This window comes from Aptenodytes patagonicus, chromosome 15, assembly GCF_965638725.1.
Source record: "Aptenodytes patagonicus chromosome 15, bAptPat1.pri.cur, whole genome shotgun sequence".
NCBI classification, from domain to species: domain Eukaryota; kingdom Metazoa; phylum Chordata; class Aves; order Sphenisciformes; family Spheniscidae; genus Aptenodytes; species Aptenodytes patagonicus.
Genome location: NC_134963.1, coordinates 2,963,147 through 2,978,794, shown reverse-complemented (window position 1 = coordinate 2,978,794; position 15,648 = coordinate 2,963,147). Strand labels below are relative to the sequence as shown.

At 48.0% G+C, this 15,648-nt stretch overlaps 1 protein-coding gene across 3 annotated transcripts in view; it reads left to right on the top strand.

Moving 5' to 3' along the window:
- Positions 1–1,721: 1,721 nt before the first annotated feature.
- The window catches only part of ULK1 (unc-51 like autophagy activating kinase 1), an 83,606-nt gene continuing 69,679 nt past the window's right edge, over positions 1,722–15,648 (top strand). For 2 of the 3 annotated variants that reach the window (XM_076353117.1, XM_076353116.1), the window contains exons 1-3: positions 2,075–2,221; positions 3,101–3,193; positions 3,285–3,326. In XM_076353117.1, coding sequence (XP_076209232.1) covers positions 2,132–2,221; positions 3,101–3,193; positions 3,285–3,326 — 225 coding nt within the window. In that variant the 5' untranslated portion in view covers positions 2,075–2,131. Of the gene's footprint in view, positions 1,837–2,023; positions 2,222–3,100; positions 3,194–3,284; positions 3,327–15,648 lie in introns of those variants that run through there. The other variant, XM_076353118.1, reaches the window with a different exon arrangement.

Genomic DNA, 15,648 nt, shown 5'->3' with positions numbered 1-15,648 from the left:
CTTGTTATCAAACTCCCATTGAAGAATACCCCTTATCACTTTTACAGTTCTCACTAAGCACTAAATATCTGCTGGAACTTGAGATGCAAATTACCACCGGTCAGGCGCTGCGACTTTTATATCGGCGTTTGGTATATGCTGTCATTTTTCCACCAAAATTTTATGCACAGGATGGTACCTGAACATGAGTTATGTAGCAACCAAGGGCAACAGACCACAGGCCAGACATCCTATCAGTCAGCCACTGCTTTTGTGTAGAAAACAGGGTCTGATGCTGTGAGGTGCTGCTTGTTCCTAATTTTTGCTGAAAACAGCGATAAGTGCAGATGCTCAGCGTCACGATACTGAGCGCCCTTTGCATCACGTATCTGTAGAGCCGCCGGCATTGTAAGGGCAGGGCGTGTTTGGTATTGCAGTGCTGATACAGGTCGGCATACGGGTCGATACCGCGCAATTGTGTAAAAAGCAAACTTCAGACTGGAACGTGCGAGGAGGGGTGCTGCCCGTGAGGCGTTATTTTCTCTGCAGCTGGAATGTGATGTTCCGCTTTGGACGTTTTGATAAGGATGCAGATGAAACGGAGCGAGTGCGTAAGCGGTCTGGGCACCACCACGGCTGGCGGGAGCAGGTTTGGGCAGCCTGGAGCAGGGGATGGGTGAAATGTGTGAGAGGTTCCTGCAATGGAGGGAATGACCCGCGGGCCCGCACCCACAGGGCAAAGCTTGCGGGCTACTGCACAAGCGAGAGATTGAGGATGGCCAAACCGAGCACCCGGCTCAGGCTGGGAAAGGTTTCTCATCGCAACAACGATTTCATGTTGAGCTCCGGAGTAGAGCGTCTGGAAAGGTTTCTCAGAGGAGAGCTCGATGGAGGCGCCCTCCATCACCCCTCGGTGCGTGCTGGAGGCCTGGTTTGCTCCCCTCAGAGGAACAGAGGATGGAGCAGCCGCCGGCCGCAGCACACAGGCATGAGGCAAAGGGCCAGGGCATGTGGAGGGGGTGGGCCATCCTGTGGGAGAAGAAGGGGCTTTGCAGGTGGTGGGACCGGGTCCCACCTCTGCCCCTTGGGTCGCACCTGGGCCCCGTCACGGATCCTGTGGTGAATTTTTAAAAATTCACCCAAACGGACCCATTTATTTAGTTGTTAGAAACATTTCTCAAAGGCTCGGGGCGGGGGGGGGGTCGCAGGAACCGGCAGGAGCCCTCCTGTTCCCAGCCCCACGAGCAGCGGAGGGGCACGAGGGACCGGGCTGACTCAGGGCCGGCCGCGGGCGGCGCCTTTAAATGCGTCGGGCTCGGCCCCCTCCGCCTCAGGTGGCCGCCGCCGCCGCCTCCGTGCCTGCCCCCGCCACTGCCGCGCACCGCGCTTGCGCCGCGGCCGCCGGGGCCGGCACCCTCTTCTCGTCCGCGCCGCGGCCCGCAGAGCTTTGTCTGGGCGCGGGCGGGCGGCGAGGCCCGGGCGGGCGGCGAGACCCGGGCGTGCGGCGGGACCCTCGGGGTAACCCCGGCCCCGCTGTGTACAAACAGTCGGGGGGCGCAGGCGGCCCTTAAGGTGGACTCGCGCTTAAGGTGGACCGCTCCCGTTAAGGTGGACCGGGCGTTAAGGTGGCTCGCGCTTAAGGTGGACTCTTCGCGAAGCCGCGCCTGCGAGGCGGGGAGGGCCGGGGCTCGGCATGGGGAGCCCCGCCTGAAGCGGCCGCCGGAGGAGCCGCGCCGGTCTGTCCTGAGGAAGAGATGGGGAAGGCCCGCTGCTGAGGAGCCAACTTCTCCCCGGCCTCTAACAATGACCAGCTCCCGGCCGTTCTGCAGGAAGAGGCAGCCCATGGACGAGGGCGAGGTGGGGGAGAGGAGCCCGGCGCTGAGCTGCCGGGGGGCTGACAGGAGAGAGGCTCCCCCCGCCCGCGGGTCTCCGGCTCCTGACTGCTCTTCGGGGGGCGGCGGGGGTTGTGTGTGTGTGTGTGTGTGTGTGTGTGTGTGCGTGCCCCGCTGTGTTTGGATTGGGAGAGGTTTAATTTTCTTTAAAGGGAGCTCCTTCATCACCGCCATCCTCCTCCTCCTCGTCCCTTTGCAGCTCTGAAGCCGTCCCGGCCGCAGTCTCCCCGCCGGCTCCGGGGACCCCCCGGCGCAGCGCCATGGAGACGGTGGGAAAGTTTGAGTTCAGCAGGAAGGACCTGATCGGGCACGGAGCCTTCGCCGTCGTCTTCAAAGGCAGGCACAAAGAGGTGAATAATCTCTTCTTTTTTTCTTTTTTCCTGCCTTTTTTTTTTTTTTTTTTTTTTTTTAATTTATGTTTTGGTCTGGGCCGAGCTGGGCACCGCATCCCGGTCGCCCCGTCCCTGCTGGGCTGCGGCAGCTATTCTTAGCCTGGGCATCGGCCCCGGCCTCTGGGGCAGCTCTGGTGGTGGTAGACGTATTTATTGTTATTTATTATTGTTATTCTGGAGTTTATTTGGGAGGCAGGCGTGTGCCCCAGCAGGACCCGGGCAGGTGGCTTCACCTTGCGGCTGGCCAGAGCGGGGCTGGGGGCCGGCAAACGGCCGCGGAGGTGTCCGCAGAGACGTCCTGCTTGCCAAAACTGGCCCTTAGCTTGAAATCAAGTAAACAAAAATCCCCCCACGCCATCTGTGAAGTGTGTAGATGGCTCTTGCTTTGGGCTTTGGTGGTGTGGGGGTTTTTTTTGTGTGTCTCTGAAGTTTTGCCTTTTTCCACTTAATTTTTCCAACAGGAGGGGAAATCGCTCACTGGTAAATAAAAGGAAACCAATCCGGCAGTGGATTTTCCATCATTAGGGCTTGGGATAAGCCATGGCTCCCACAGTGTGTTTATTTCTAGTGATTGAATAAGGGGATAATCATCATATAAAGTAGTAACAAAAACCCAAACCTTGGGTTTTTCTCCTTGGGCTGACAAGCATAATTCAGGAAAGGGCAAGTCTAAACAAGTGAGGGATCAGCATTTAGGATACAAAGTGAGAGGCCTTTACCGCTGCTGCAAGACACTTCTTTCAGTAGTATTTGTGATCTGCTAAGAGGCTGCTTATCCTAATGTAAATTAATGGTGAAATTTACATTTATTATTGAATGACATATGCACTCTTTCAGAAACCTGAGGTGGAAGTAGCTGTGAAATGCATTAACAAGAAAAACCTTGCAAAATCTCAAACTCTGCTGGGCAAGGAAATAAAAATACTTAAGGTAAAAGTAGACTGACTTGTTTTCTTCAGTCTTTGTTCTGTATGTCCATTGTTGCTCCTAGCTTATGGTCTTTGTTTTTTGCTTTTTCTAGGAATTGAAACATGAAAACATCGTTGCCTTGTATGACTTCCAGGTAAATACATTCAATTGTGGCAAAGCATTCTGGGTTTGGGAGAGGTTGAATGGAGTTTGTGGAATTTCAGTTTTTAACAGATGTTTGTAATCAAACATGTATTCTCAGGGGGGAAGTCTTCTGATAAGTTAGGGAAAGATAAACAAACACGGCTGAGCAGATCATGTATTAATTGTTGTCTGGATCACAGAACTTTTATGCAGTTGGGAGTTGAGGTGGGAGCTCCTGCTCCCAGGATGTTATGCAGTGAAATGCGGTGTGTGGTGGATGTGTCTGTGTTGGAAGCTCATAAGTTCTCAAAATGTTAGAAATAAAATTACAGTAGTTATTCTTGGCATGCCTACCTTTTATTTTCTTTCTCTGGTCTGGATATACTCCCTAAGAAAATTTATTTTCCCTAAGCAATGTAAAAATAGTGCGAGCGTGACTTTGTAGCATATGATTGTCTCAGGATTTTCATTTGCGTTTTTCTGTTGTCCTTGTGGCAATCGCTAAGTGTTAAAAATTGCAGCAGACATTTTTAGATTATTGTGGTTTCCCGCAGTTGCTTTTTCCTTCAAAGTCAGCTCTGAAGATCTAATCTAAGGAGCTAAAACTGATCTGCCCTGAAACCCAAGTTATCCAATGACTTCCCCCCCCCCCCCCCCCCTTGAATTTTTAGTTTAAAAAATCCTGCTGGGTTACGGGGCAAGTTTTCTCTGACGTTTGTGATGCTTTTTAAAAAAAAAACAACCGCTGCAGGATCTAAAAGCCTAAAATGGAGCCCTTCTGTTTCTGGATGGAGGGGCTGGCGTGCGGTGTGTCGGTACAGCCTGTGCCGCCCTACGGTCTGATACACGGCTGCGTGACCGCTGGCTCCGCCGGACCCCCCGGGTGGCCCTGGGGTGGCTTATCTGGAGCTGCCGGCCCTGTCCCTGATATCACGTGTCCTGCAGGCCGCCGTGTTTGTTGACATTCCTCCTTCTCCCGTGGATTGGCTCCGGTGGCCTCCGCGTCACCCCAAACACGAGTCCCAGCCGGTTGGTACAGCCTGTTTGCAATGCCTTCTGGGTGGTGTAGTCTGCCCGCGTCACCCCGGCCCTGCGGCCCCCCGGGGCTGTGTCACCCGCTCTCTCCCCCTCTGCCGGGGCAGGGGGTTACGGCGAGGTGCTGCGGGTGGCCGGGTCCTTGGAAAGTGTTTAATGCCTGGCGTTGTTTTGGCGGGAGGGAGGCAAGGCTGCTGGGAGCGGGATTGCTTCTTGGAAATATCCTTTGGGTAGGAGGCCAGCTGTGCGTCGCTCCTGAGCCACCGTTTAGAGCTGGTCTTGCAAAACGGTGACCACCTCTGGCCTGGTGCGTGCTGCAGAGTAGGTCAGAGAGCTGGGGAAGTTTCCTCTGGGCACAGGCCGCTTGGGGCATTAGATCTCGTGGTTTTTTGTTCTCCTCCGTACCTTCTAAGCTGACTTAATAACTTTTCAGCTGAGGGAGTGAGTGGCTGCTCCTGCACTTCCTCTATAGTTTGCATTTGTATGAAGCGTTATGCTGCTGGATTTGCTTATTGCAGCTCTTTCAAAACCTTTGTTCATGTTCTGTTCCTCGCCCTGCTTCAAATAACTGCTGGGTAGGAAGCAGCTCAAAGACATTTCCTGCAAAAGGAGTGATTTCATCACTGTTAGAACTGCAGCAATGTGTTTTTCTCCTTATGTGATGGCAAATGAGCTTTAGTTAAACTCTGTGTATAGCAGTGTAGCCTGGTGAGATATTAGCGAGAAGCTGTGTAAGATACCACAAAACAGGAACTTGAGAATGGTCCTGGGCTCAAAGCATGCCCAGGTATACGTTAGTTACCAGCTTTGTCAGAGACTCCTTGTGTGACTTGGGTAATTTGATGTCTTGGACAAAATGAGATGACTTAGGTGGCACTGGGTGTTATATAGTGCTACCAGGGTGTGGAGTCTCCTCTGGTGTAAGGTGATCGGTCATCAGACACAGTCTGATGCGGTCCACCCGCCTACGCTGTGTGTGTGTAATGCGTCTGAGTGTTTGGCCTTGCTCTGTGTCTGCTTAGGAGGTGTGTGAGAGTAAATTATCTGCAAAGATAAAGTGCAGTTCTGTGGAACGCTGGCTTCTGCCCACCTTTCCTTATTTTGTGGAGAAGACTACTTATTACTCACCTTCGTCCTCTGATACAAGATTGGTTGCTTCATTCATAGCTGCATGTATATTTACCCTCGAAAACGTCATAGTTGCAGTTAGTTGAGCCCTTACTTTTAGGCTAAAACTGAAGAGGCTTATTCTTGTATTACAACATCACAGAGGAAAAAGGAGAAAATGCTTCCCGTGAATCTTAATGTTGCCCTGTAGCTTTGCCTATCGTTGCATTTTGTGTCGTCCCTTCCTCTGCACTTTTACTCGTGTGTTCCTTACACGCAAGGAAATGGTTGCCAAAACCACAGCGGCTTAAGCAAGTGATTACAGCCAATGATGCTTTCATTTGCATTTTCCTAGTTAAAAGCTAATGCTAACTAGGCCTCATACAACTCCATTTTTGATGTAATGCCAGGTTTGCCCCAGACAGACACTTGCGGTGCTGATATTTAATACTGACAGCAGCTCTCACCCTGGCACACTTAATTTTGTCCTTCAAATCCAGGAAAATTGCTGTGTTCCTTCTAGTTTCATAGATCTTTGTGATACTGGTTCATAAATAATGACAAAAGAAGCAGCTTCCTAGGAATAAATGATACTGGTGAATGTTTAATGCGTAAAAGTGCAGTGTCTGGACTTTTATAGATCCCCTCACTGGAGTCCTAAGAGCAGCATCATTACATGAGAATGGCTCACAAAATGAAATATGCAAATTTCCATTATTATGTGCTCGTGTATTAGTGAGGGGTGCTGTGAATAGTCTAGGAGCCTAATGTGAGAGCCCCTGCTCAAAAAGAGGATAAATCATATAGTATTGCGTTTCTAAAAGTGCTGTCTATTTAGTGTCTGTATGGAGTCGTGGTGCGGATCTTTCCTAGGCACAGGAGATGTTTGGCATAAAGTAAAAACCGGATTCCTCCATATGCAGGGTGCATTAGTTGCTACTGAACGATCCCTGCCCGACTCCTCCGCTGGATTGCGGAGGGGCTGGAGTTGGGTCTCCAGACTGCAGCAGTCGAGGCGAGTGCAGCAGTCTAGAGAGACATCTGGAGAACAGAAGTCTTTTTACTCTTTAAAGACAGCCAAAATGAGCTCTCGTTCCTTAAGGTGGAAATTAGTGACAGCAAAGATACAAATGGTGGTTTCTGCTGCATGAGGACTTGGTCTGGAAATGAGGTTTCTTAGAAAATGGATTTCCAAAACTCTGAGGATCAGCTCAACTCGTGTGTTGATACTGAAAGCTTAGTAGCATGTGGTCTGGTGTATGGGACTTGCTTTGGTTTCTTTTCTGACTCAGGACATTGACTCTGTGATCAGAGACCACTCGATTAGCTAAGGGGATTCAATGGTAGGAAGGTAACTCTTGAACTTGTCAGACCCTGGGAGCACTGTGCGCTAGACGGCTTCTTCCAGCACTAGTAAGAAGTAGGTTCTTACATGTAACTAAGATCTTTGGGGCAACGGGAGGTCCTGGGTATGTTTTCTTCCCTCTGCTGTGCCAGCTGCCCCAGGAAGGTTGGTTGAATACGTGTCAACTGAAGATCTCACATGTGGCTGTGTTGGTGCTAGGGCAAGAAAAATCTGCTATTCCTGGACATAAATCATGCTTTGGATATTAGAAAGTGTTTTCCTGTATGAAATAGGAAGAAGGATTATTTTACTGGCACGTTTTCCCTAGTTGTATGCTGTGATCTGAGCTTGCTTCTTAAAGCAGCCTAGCTATGACTGTGCTTGTGTGGGTATTGGGTGTTCTGTTTTGTTTTCTAATTTTTGCACAGGTGGGATGGACAGGTTGTAGAAACATAGCTGTTAACGTCATGCAGGGCACTGCGCTGCTGAGTTTCTGGTCTAGCCTAGGTTACCTGAGGGTCTGCTTTCCATAATTTTGTGTCAAGTTGGCTTATTGTACTCACCAGCTCGGGATGAGCTGAAAGTAGTGCTTAAACTCGCTCATGCAGTACAGACTCACCAAAAATATTTCTGCTGGAGTGACTGTATCACCTGGAGCTCCTGGAGACAAAGAACATGGAGTCCTTGCAGTGCAGTTTTTCTTGTGCAGATGGATTAAGGCATGGGTGGCAGAACAAATGCTTCTCAGCTTAATGATCAGTCACCCTGGGCTGGTCTTGAGAGCCAAGTAATAACAGGCTTGTTCTATTGTTGCTGTATAGAAAGTCCTTGTGATCATTAGGATCAGGGCTGTTGGGCTGTGATGTTCTGTTGTGCTGTCTGCACTGTCACCCTTTTCCGATACGGAGCCTTTAACTGCTAGTCCACATCTTGTGTACGTGCCTCCCGCTGTCCCCCGGGACCTCTGGAGCTCCGTGTACAGCAGTGTCCTTTGGTGTGCCCTCCAGCACCGCTTGCTTCTGCTGCAGTGCTTCGCTGATGAGTGTGATGTCGGATGAATCAGTGTTGCTGCAGTGTCACCTCCTTGTCTCGCCACCTCTCGTGCCACCTAATGCAGGATCTTGTTCCTCAGCACTGTTCGGGTGCCCCATCTCAGGAGACAGGGCTCCACTGTGACACTTGGAATGACTAAGGAGGTACTCTGTGTCTGGGAGATCACACTCCTGAGGTCAGGCTGCCTGCTTGGTTAAATCCTGTTTTAATTCCACTGCTGAGCGAAGCTGGCAAATTGCCCGGTGAGTGGGTGTAAAGTGCAGGCTTCTCTGAACTGCCAAGCAATCCTCTTTCTGTTTGCGCTGCGGACAAGAAAGGGGTGTCTGCCATCCCGCTCCGTCAGCATCCTCGCATCTGTTGAAGGGTATCATTCTGTTACTGAAGATTGGATCTGGCTTAATTTAGAGCTAGAAGGGGAAAAGGACTGAAAATCCAACTGGCCTCTGCCAGTAGTTCTGTAGGATGAAGCTTGAGAGTTTAGTGGACCAAAATGGCTATGTTTATGGAGAACAGAGAATTTTAGTCTTGAACTTCTGTTTTATGTTGGCTTCGCTAGCTGGGTACCCCACTGTGCAGGTCACAGAAACATCTAGCAAATGTTGACCACTAAATATAGACCTTAGAGGAGTCATAGGCTTTTTTTAGAGGGAGTGGTCATGTTGCATTTCTGAAATTACGATCACTGTTTTACTCATCCTGTGTGTAAAGCACATACCTGTGTTCCTCTCACATGATTAAGATGTCATGGAAGAGCCGGCGACGTGGAAGTTAATAGCCTCTAAAGCTCCTGTGGAAGGTAGCATTACTCAGACTATAATGACAGATTAAGGAATGTTTCCCAGGAGTAATCGGAAACTGGTAGGCTGTTGTGTTCACAGTTTGACAGCAAAGCTCTGGTAACGGCTCAGGTGCTACTCATGCTGCTCTTCATGAAGCTCCATCAGTGTTTCCATTATAAAAGTTTCCACTGTTTTAAATCCTTGTGATGATTGAATGCATATGGTTGGAGTGAGCAAAGCAAGGCGGTGGAGACTTGAAAGATGGATGGGAAGAAGTGCCTCCTAATCAGTGGCTGGATGGGATTGAATTCAGATGGAGAACTGCTGTTTGAATTTCTTTCAAATATTTATAGGTCCAAACCAAAGCCCAATTAAAAGATTTGATTTTGTGGCCGTCTGGACTTGACCTAAATTGTGAAACTGCAATAAAACTGTATGTTTCAAATGCTCAAGCATGAGCAGAGAATTGAGGATACAGTTCACTTCCATGCGTCTTCCTTTTTCCTCTCCCTTTCCTGCACCCCCTGCCTTCCTACCTCTTGATAGCAACTGAAAAGCTTTTGCACAACAGGCAGACTAGCAAACAGCAAACATAGAACTGGTGTTGGTGGTAGGAATCTGAGCTGGATGGCTCTGGCTTGCTTTGGGGAAGCTCCTAGAGAATCTCTGGTCCTCTGAAGTGGACATGTCTCTTCCATGAGGCAGACTGCCTTCACCACACGGCACGCAGCGAGATACAGTGGGAGGTGAGAAGCTAAGCACAGGGATGGTCAGCAGAGATGGTGGTCTTTGATCTGCAACGTCGAGGAGAGAAGGTTTTTGGTTTTGTTTTCAAAGGAAGTATGTGCTTTTTTTGCTTGTTGTTTTTTGTTGGTTGGGTGGTTTTGGGGTTTTTTTTTGGTTTTTTTTTTTCCCTGTTACTCATGTTCATGTAGCAATAGTAAATGGCAAACTTGATGGAAAGTGAATACGAGTGATGTGGTCTTCCAAGGCAGTGTTTCTCAGGTACAGACCTAAACATACTTTGCTTAAGAGAAGCCATCTTAATTGTCTTCAGATGTTATGGTTCCTCTCTGAGAAATTTAATAATAAATGTCCACAGCACAATCAAGGGAGGAGCCCTGCCAACAGATAGCTTTAGAGCCTCTTTTGTGCTTAGTGTATAGCAAGAGGTGCTTTAACTGTGTGATGTCTCCTGCTTTATGATGCGCAGGCCTTAAATACCACCATAAACATAAAGATGCTCTTGAAATGCAAAGTGAGGATCTCCAAAGCTGCATTTGCTTAATAAGCAAGGTTGTTTCAAGAGGGGCTGATAGAAATAAATCAAATTCTGCATCACTGGTTGCTTAGGGCAATAATGTTCTGTCTGGCTGCAGATGCACCTGGCTTGTCTCCTAGCATCAGAATAACAGGAGGAATTAGGTCAGCTGAGCTGGCGTACTAGAGATCAACCAGACAGTGTGCTTCTGGTGGGGGGAATGAAAGATGCAGAATTTTAAGTCGTTAGAGTTCCTATTTAGCAAAGCGTCTTGCATCTCCAGGAAGGGAAGGCCTCCCAGCCGGCTCAGTACGTGCTGGTGGCCTGGAGCGCAAGGCGCTCCCATTGCTGGCGCGATGGGAAACCCCACGAATCGCAGCGGAGGGCAAGGTGATGTTGAGGCTGAGATGCAGCCCCGCCGGGCTTCTGCGTGGGTTTGGGGCATGTAGGTTGCATGTTTCCTATGCATGTGTGCTGCTTAATGTCACTGTGCACGCAACTGGGCAGTTGGGCAACTTTCTCTTTGCAGGATTTTTCATTTGTGTTTGACTGATATTTTTTTCGTCTAGTTGGCAATTGTAACCAGCCTGTTAAATATGTTAAAACATACTCAGTTCTCTTTGTTTTTTAAATACTGCAGATTCAAGCCCATGTTACTCTGGCTTCTGGTAATCGGATATTTTTTTCCCCCTCTTAAATTAAGATGGTTTTTATTTGAAAACCTATGTTTTTTTCCTTTAAACTCCTTGTTATAACACCTTTGTGCTGTGATAACGTGTGTTTGTTTTCTTAAATCTGGTAAATGAAGTATGAAATAAGTGGATGTAAAATAGAAGACTTGCAAAGGCCAGTCAGTCATGCAGCTGCCATAGAAAACCCCGCGGGGGTTGGATCTCTAACTTCCAGAGTTGCACCAAAAAAACCCCCTCTCCTGCAGGATATCAGATTGTGTTTGGGATATGCCATTTAAAAAAACAAGCCGTTCCCAACTTTATTAGCAGAACTACATTAATTGGTTCTAAAATCAAACTTCCAGATTGTGTGGCTTTGCTTGTATTTGAACATATCTCAGTAAGTGAATATGTCTTGGTGAGTGTGTGATTAAAATGGAAACGTTCACTCTTGTGGCCTGCCTTATTGTCTGCCTCGACCCACAGCACTCCCCCCACTACTCCAGCACTTTGGGTAGGGTCATAAAATACAACCTTATGGTGTGCAAGGATTTCATTCCAGTACATGTGACTGAGCTTAAGGTAATGGGGAATTCAACCTTAAATGTTCATTTTATAATATGACTGTGATACAGAAAGGAGATGAGGAATAAATGTAGAAAAGCAAATCAGATCTTCAATATTTTTATCATTGTTCTTAGAATTCTGAAGTCTGCTCTCTTGATAGCATTAAGATAATGTGCTGCCATTTGCAAAAAGGAGCTTGCTTTTGTTTAAAGATGCTTCTAGGTCTTATTCTGCCTGTTGGCAAAGGGGTAACTACTTCTTTCCACTCCATGTCAGAAAGTCCAAACTCTTCAGGATTGTGCTGCTTTTTTTCTTCCACAGTCTCTTATCCTTGCTGGGCTGCTGCGTACAGATGTGACCTGCGCTGCATGCTCTCGGGCAGTAATGCCTCCTTAAGAGCTGGCCAGCTGGGGACACAAACTGGTGTAGGTGGTGCAGCATTACCCCCAGACGAACGTGACTGTTGTAAGAAGTGATTGCTTTTCAGTGTCCCAGCAGCATGAGTCTTCAGTTTGCTCTGATGCATGTTTTTGGTCTCGCCTTGAAGCTCTGTGCCTTGTGAAAGCTGCCACTTTGTCCCTATATACTCTTATTATGACGTTAATCCAGTATTTTGGTTTCTGTGGTTAGGGTCAGATGCAGCTCTCAGCTTTGACTTGCTGTAGTGTGTCGCTCTGCAGAGGTGGCACAGTCTGCCTCCGAAGGAGAGTCTTGTTTTCCTGTTCGAGCTCTCTGCGAGCGCTGTAGCCATCGGTCATCCAGCAAGTGCGTTGAATCTCAGGGCTTTGATCAAGGCCTGCAGTGAACTTGTGTGAAGCCAACAGCAGACTGCCCAGTCAGTGGGGCAGTGACAGGCACTGCGGCCTGCCACCGCCTGGAGGTAGAGGTGGAGAGGAGAAGAGAACTGGGGCTGGTTTGAAGGAAGCTGCAGAAAGCTCGTGTCCAGTGGAAGGGATGGTGAAGTTTCTTCAGGTCGCTTGAAGTCTGAGCTGTCCTACCACTTGTCTGTGGTGGTATTAGCTGCCTGGCAAACAGAAGCTCCATGGACACGATGCTGTCTTGTTTGTTTTTTTTTTTTTTTAATGTTATGCAGTCAGACTTTAGGACTATTGCCAGGGGATGGGAAGTGCTTTCCCTCCCTTCCTGAAGCCCGTGTAGGAGCAGAGGATAGCTTTCCTGCTGTTTTTAATCTGCCCTGAAGTACAACCTGTCCTGAAACAACTCATCTGTTTCATAAGCAGAGAATATCATAGTGCCTGGAATGGGGTAACGCTGGCCCTTCGCATTGTTGTTCTCCTGGTCCTACAGAAATCCACCTGATGCAAGGCTGCCCATAAACCACTTCTATGCTGCAGGTGCTCCACATCCTGGAGCAAGCTGACAGGTCTGTAGGAAGCAGAATGCAGTCAAGAGCCAATGCTGAAGTCTGTGGGCCTTTCTGGGTCTTGCTTCTTATGCTTATTCCCTAGCATCTACATGAAGAAATTAGAAGCCCTCATTCTTTTGGGAAGCCGAAGATCTGCTGACTGTGGTAATAACGCTTTCCAGTCAGTAGCAGTAAGTTTTATTGCTGGACCTGGGTGTGCCAAATCAGGCAGAGGTATTGAGTAGACTGTTGGTTGATGGTATTTGTTGCTTGCATACCATCTCCTGGACCGTGTTTATGTGTGACTGCTGCCACAGCCCAAGATTTATCACTTCCAACGTAGCCCATAAGCAAGAGGAAAGTGGCTGCTCGTTCCTTATAATGTGCTAACTCTCTTGGTGCAGGACCTCACCGGCTGCATGACTTGAATCCCAAAAGTCTGTCCTAAAATGTGCTTTTGTCTGGCTGCGAAGCTGTGTCTGGGTTTGAGAAACATTTTGTGATATTGTGTGTCTGTGCAGAGAGGAGATTATACTGCAGTGAATGAGTACTTTCCTCTTCTTTCTTCCTTTTCTTCCTCCATCTGAGTTAATTGTTGTCTTTTGAATTGGAAACCTGCTTGAAATGTTCCTGAGCTCCTCATTGGTAAGGTTCAGAAGGAGTAAAGAGGGAGCAGGGCCAGAGAACAGAGAAACACAGTAGGCTCTGAGGTTTGTTTTTTTTTTTTTTCTTTCTGCATGAGGTCAAAAGGCGTATGAATATCTTTCAGCTATTTGCTTTAGATCCGTTTTCCAAACGGTTAGTATTGGTAGGTGCTCCCACAATTCAGATTAATGTTACTATTGTCTTTTGTCTTGCTTCCGTTCAAATAGTTGCGTCAAGAGATAACCCTTGCATAGCATGACTTGTTTTCCTTTCCCTCTTCAGAGGTTAGCCTGTTCAAGCCAAGCTGTGAACCAGAGTGAAATAATACCAAGAGATTTTACTGTTTGGAAAAGTTTCTTCCCTCTCTTGAGAACGGTGGGTTCTGTTTCCTGAGCTCAGCTGGCTTGGGAGCCCCTGCCTTAGCTAGAGGCTTTCCAGGTGCCGTTGGCCTAGGAGTTGGTTTCTGTAAAGCAAAACGGTGTTCGTTACAGCCCACGTTCATGACTCCAGTGCCACTGTCAGAAGAGCGATGACTAGAGACCATAGGCCAAAAGGGCACTGGCTCCATGAGATGCTACTGGCAAAACAGGAGGCTGCAGTGTGCTGTGGTTCCGCTGCAGCGAGTCAGGGAAGTAGCATTAAAAAAAAAAAGATTGGAAGAGCTTAGCTTTCAGTTGGTGTTGAGTTTATCTTTCACTGTCAGATCCTCAGCTTTATTTTATGCTTCTGTTGTGTTGGAACGATTGACAAGTCCTAGCCCCGCTTACAGTGATCTGTGTGCAGCAATTATCTTTGCTTGGCAGCTGCTCCTGGTGCTGTTTGAGAGGCAGTGTTCGGCAGCGCATGGTAGACATCTTCTGAGAGGTACAAAACAGGAACCTTCGCCATCAGAGGGAGGCCAACAAACAGGCGGTGGTACGCCGTTCTTCAGGAGAGTAACAAAACTAGTTTTGAGGACTTGAGTCCATACAGCTCCTCTCCTGTAGGCAGTAGGAGCCTTGTCAGCCCTGCGGTGCTCAGCACATGGGCGTAACAGTGGAGCTACCTTCATCTCCCAAGTGTTCCTCCTGCATCTCCCAGCCTTCCTAGAGGAGAGGGTTTCTGTGAGATGGAAGCCATTCTTTGCTGGTTTTACCCCACTGTCTATTACAACACTGGTCCCACACAGATTGGTGAGAACACTGCCTTGCTGAGAGTTTTGGAGTGTTGTGTAATTAAACTTCAACTTTTTTCCCTTCCTAAACATCTTTCTAAACTTGGTGGCAGGCTAGGCGCTGAGGTAGAGTGCAGAGGAGGATTTCTCTAAGGAAGTTTCCTCTCGCAGACTTTTTAAGCTGTGGTAGGAGGATGACTAACTGTGGGTACACCCAGACATTTCCCTTTGGACACACCTAAACATACACTTTCCAAGAAGAGGACCATGCCACCTTGAAGTATGGGTGGAGAGAAAATTTAAAGGGAGACAGGACTGCTGGGTCTTGATGTTCATAACGCCATCCCTCCTAGTGTCCCAGTGAGGAATTTTAACACAGCATTGTCCTGGGATGATTTATGCTAAATGAAGTTTCTTCATTTCTCTGTCCTCCGTCAGCAAATGCACGTTATTTGTAGACAGTAGAGGCTGTTGCCTATTTTTACACTCAATTAAATTGTAACTTCATTGCTGGGGCCTCTGCTGCAAGAACTATGAGTCAGGCAATGATCCAGGCTGATTAATTATTGGCTTAATGTCTTTGGCAGAGGCCTTTTGGTGCTGTTGTGGAGCACAGTCAGGGTACTGCTGCACTTTGCAATGAGAGGAAAAGTTAGGGGTTTGCCTCTCTGCTGTTCCCTTTGTCGAGCTTGTTTAGTGACAGGATTAGCCTTGGCTGCACAGACTGGTACATGTGAGTAAGAGGTCCAGAGTAAATTATCTGTAGCGCTTCTTGGACATAAGCCTCTACAGAAATACAACAAACTGTAATGTTATTCTTGTTACTGATGTGGACATGAGTGGGTTGGGCATTTTGTTTCTTTTCAGAGAGGGTGGTAGTCTGCAAAATTTGTCTTGCAGTAGTTTTTTTCCTTGTTTTGTTAATGAACAAATCATAAATACTGTGGAAGGATAAAAATGGAAAAGAAATAGTTTCTGCTGCTGAATCAGCTTGAGAGAAGTCTGTCAGCCTGTTGAGAAACCAGAAGTCTCCACAGACAGTTGTATCCATTGTAATCACAGTAAGCTACTGGCTGAAGGCTTTTTCCAAATGAGAACTTGTTTCTGGGGCCCTTCCTGAAATAAATGTTTAGTTTTGGTGGCAAAATTCCTACAAATCTCTTTCTGGTAAGTGGGTCTTGAAATGCTGAAGTTGCAAATGTGGAAGTTGTGTCAACCCTGCTACAGGCTTCTGCGATCTGAAAATACGCTTGCTAAATGTTCTGCGGTGGGTGTGCGTGCAGCAGGGTGGAGAGTGCTTCCCAGTAAGGCTTGAATGTTCAGAGGGTGTTGTTGCCGGTGGATGGTTGG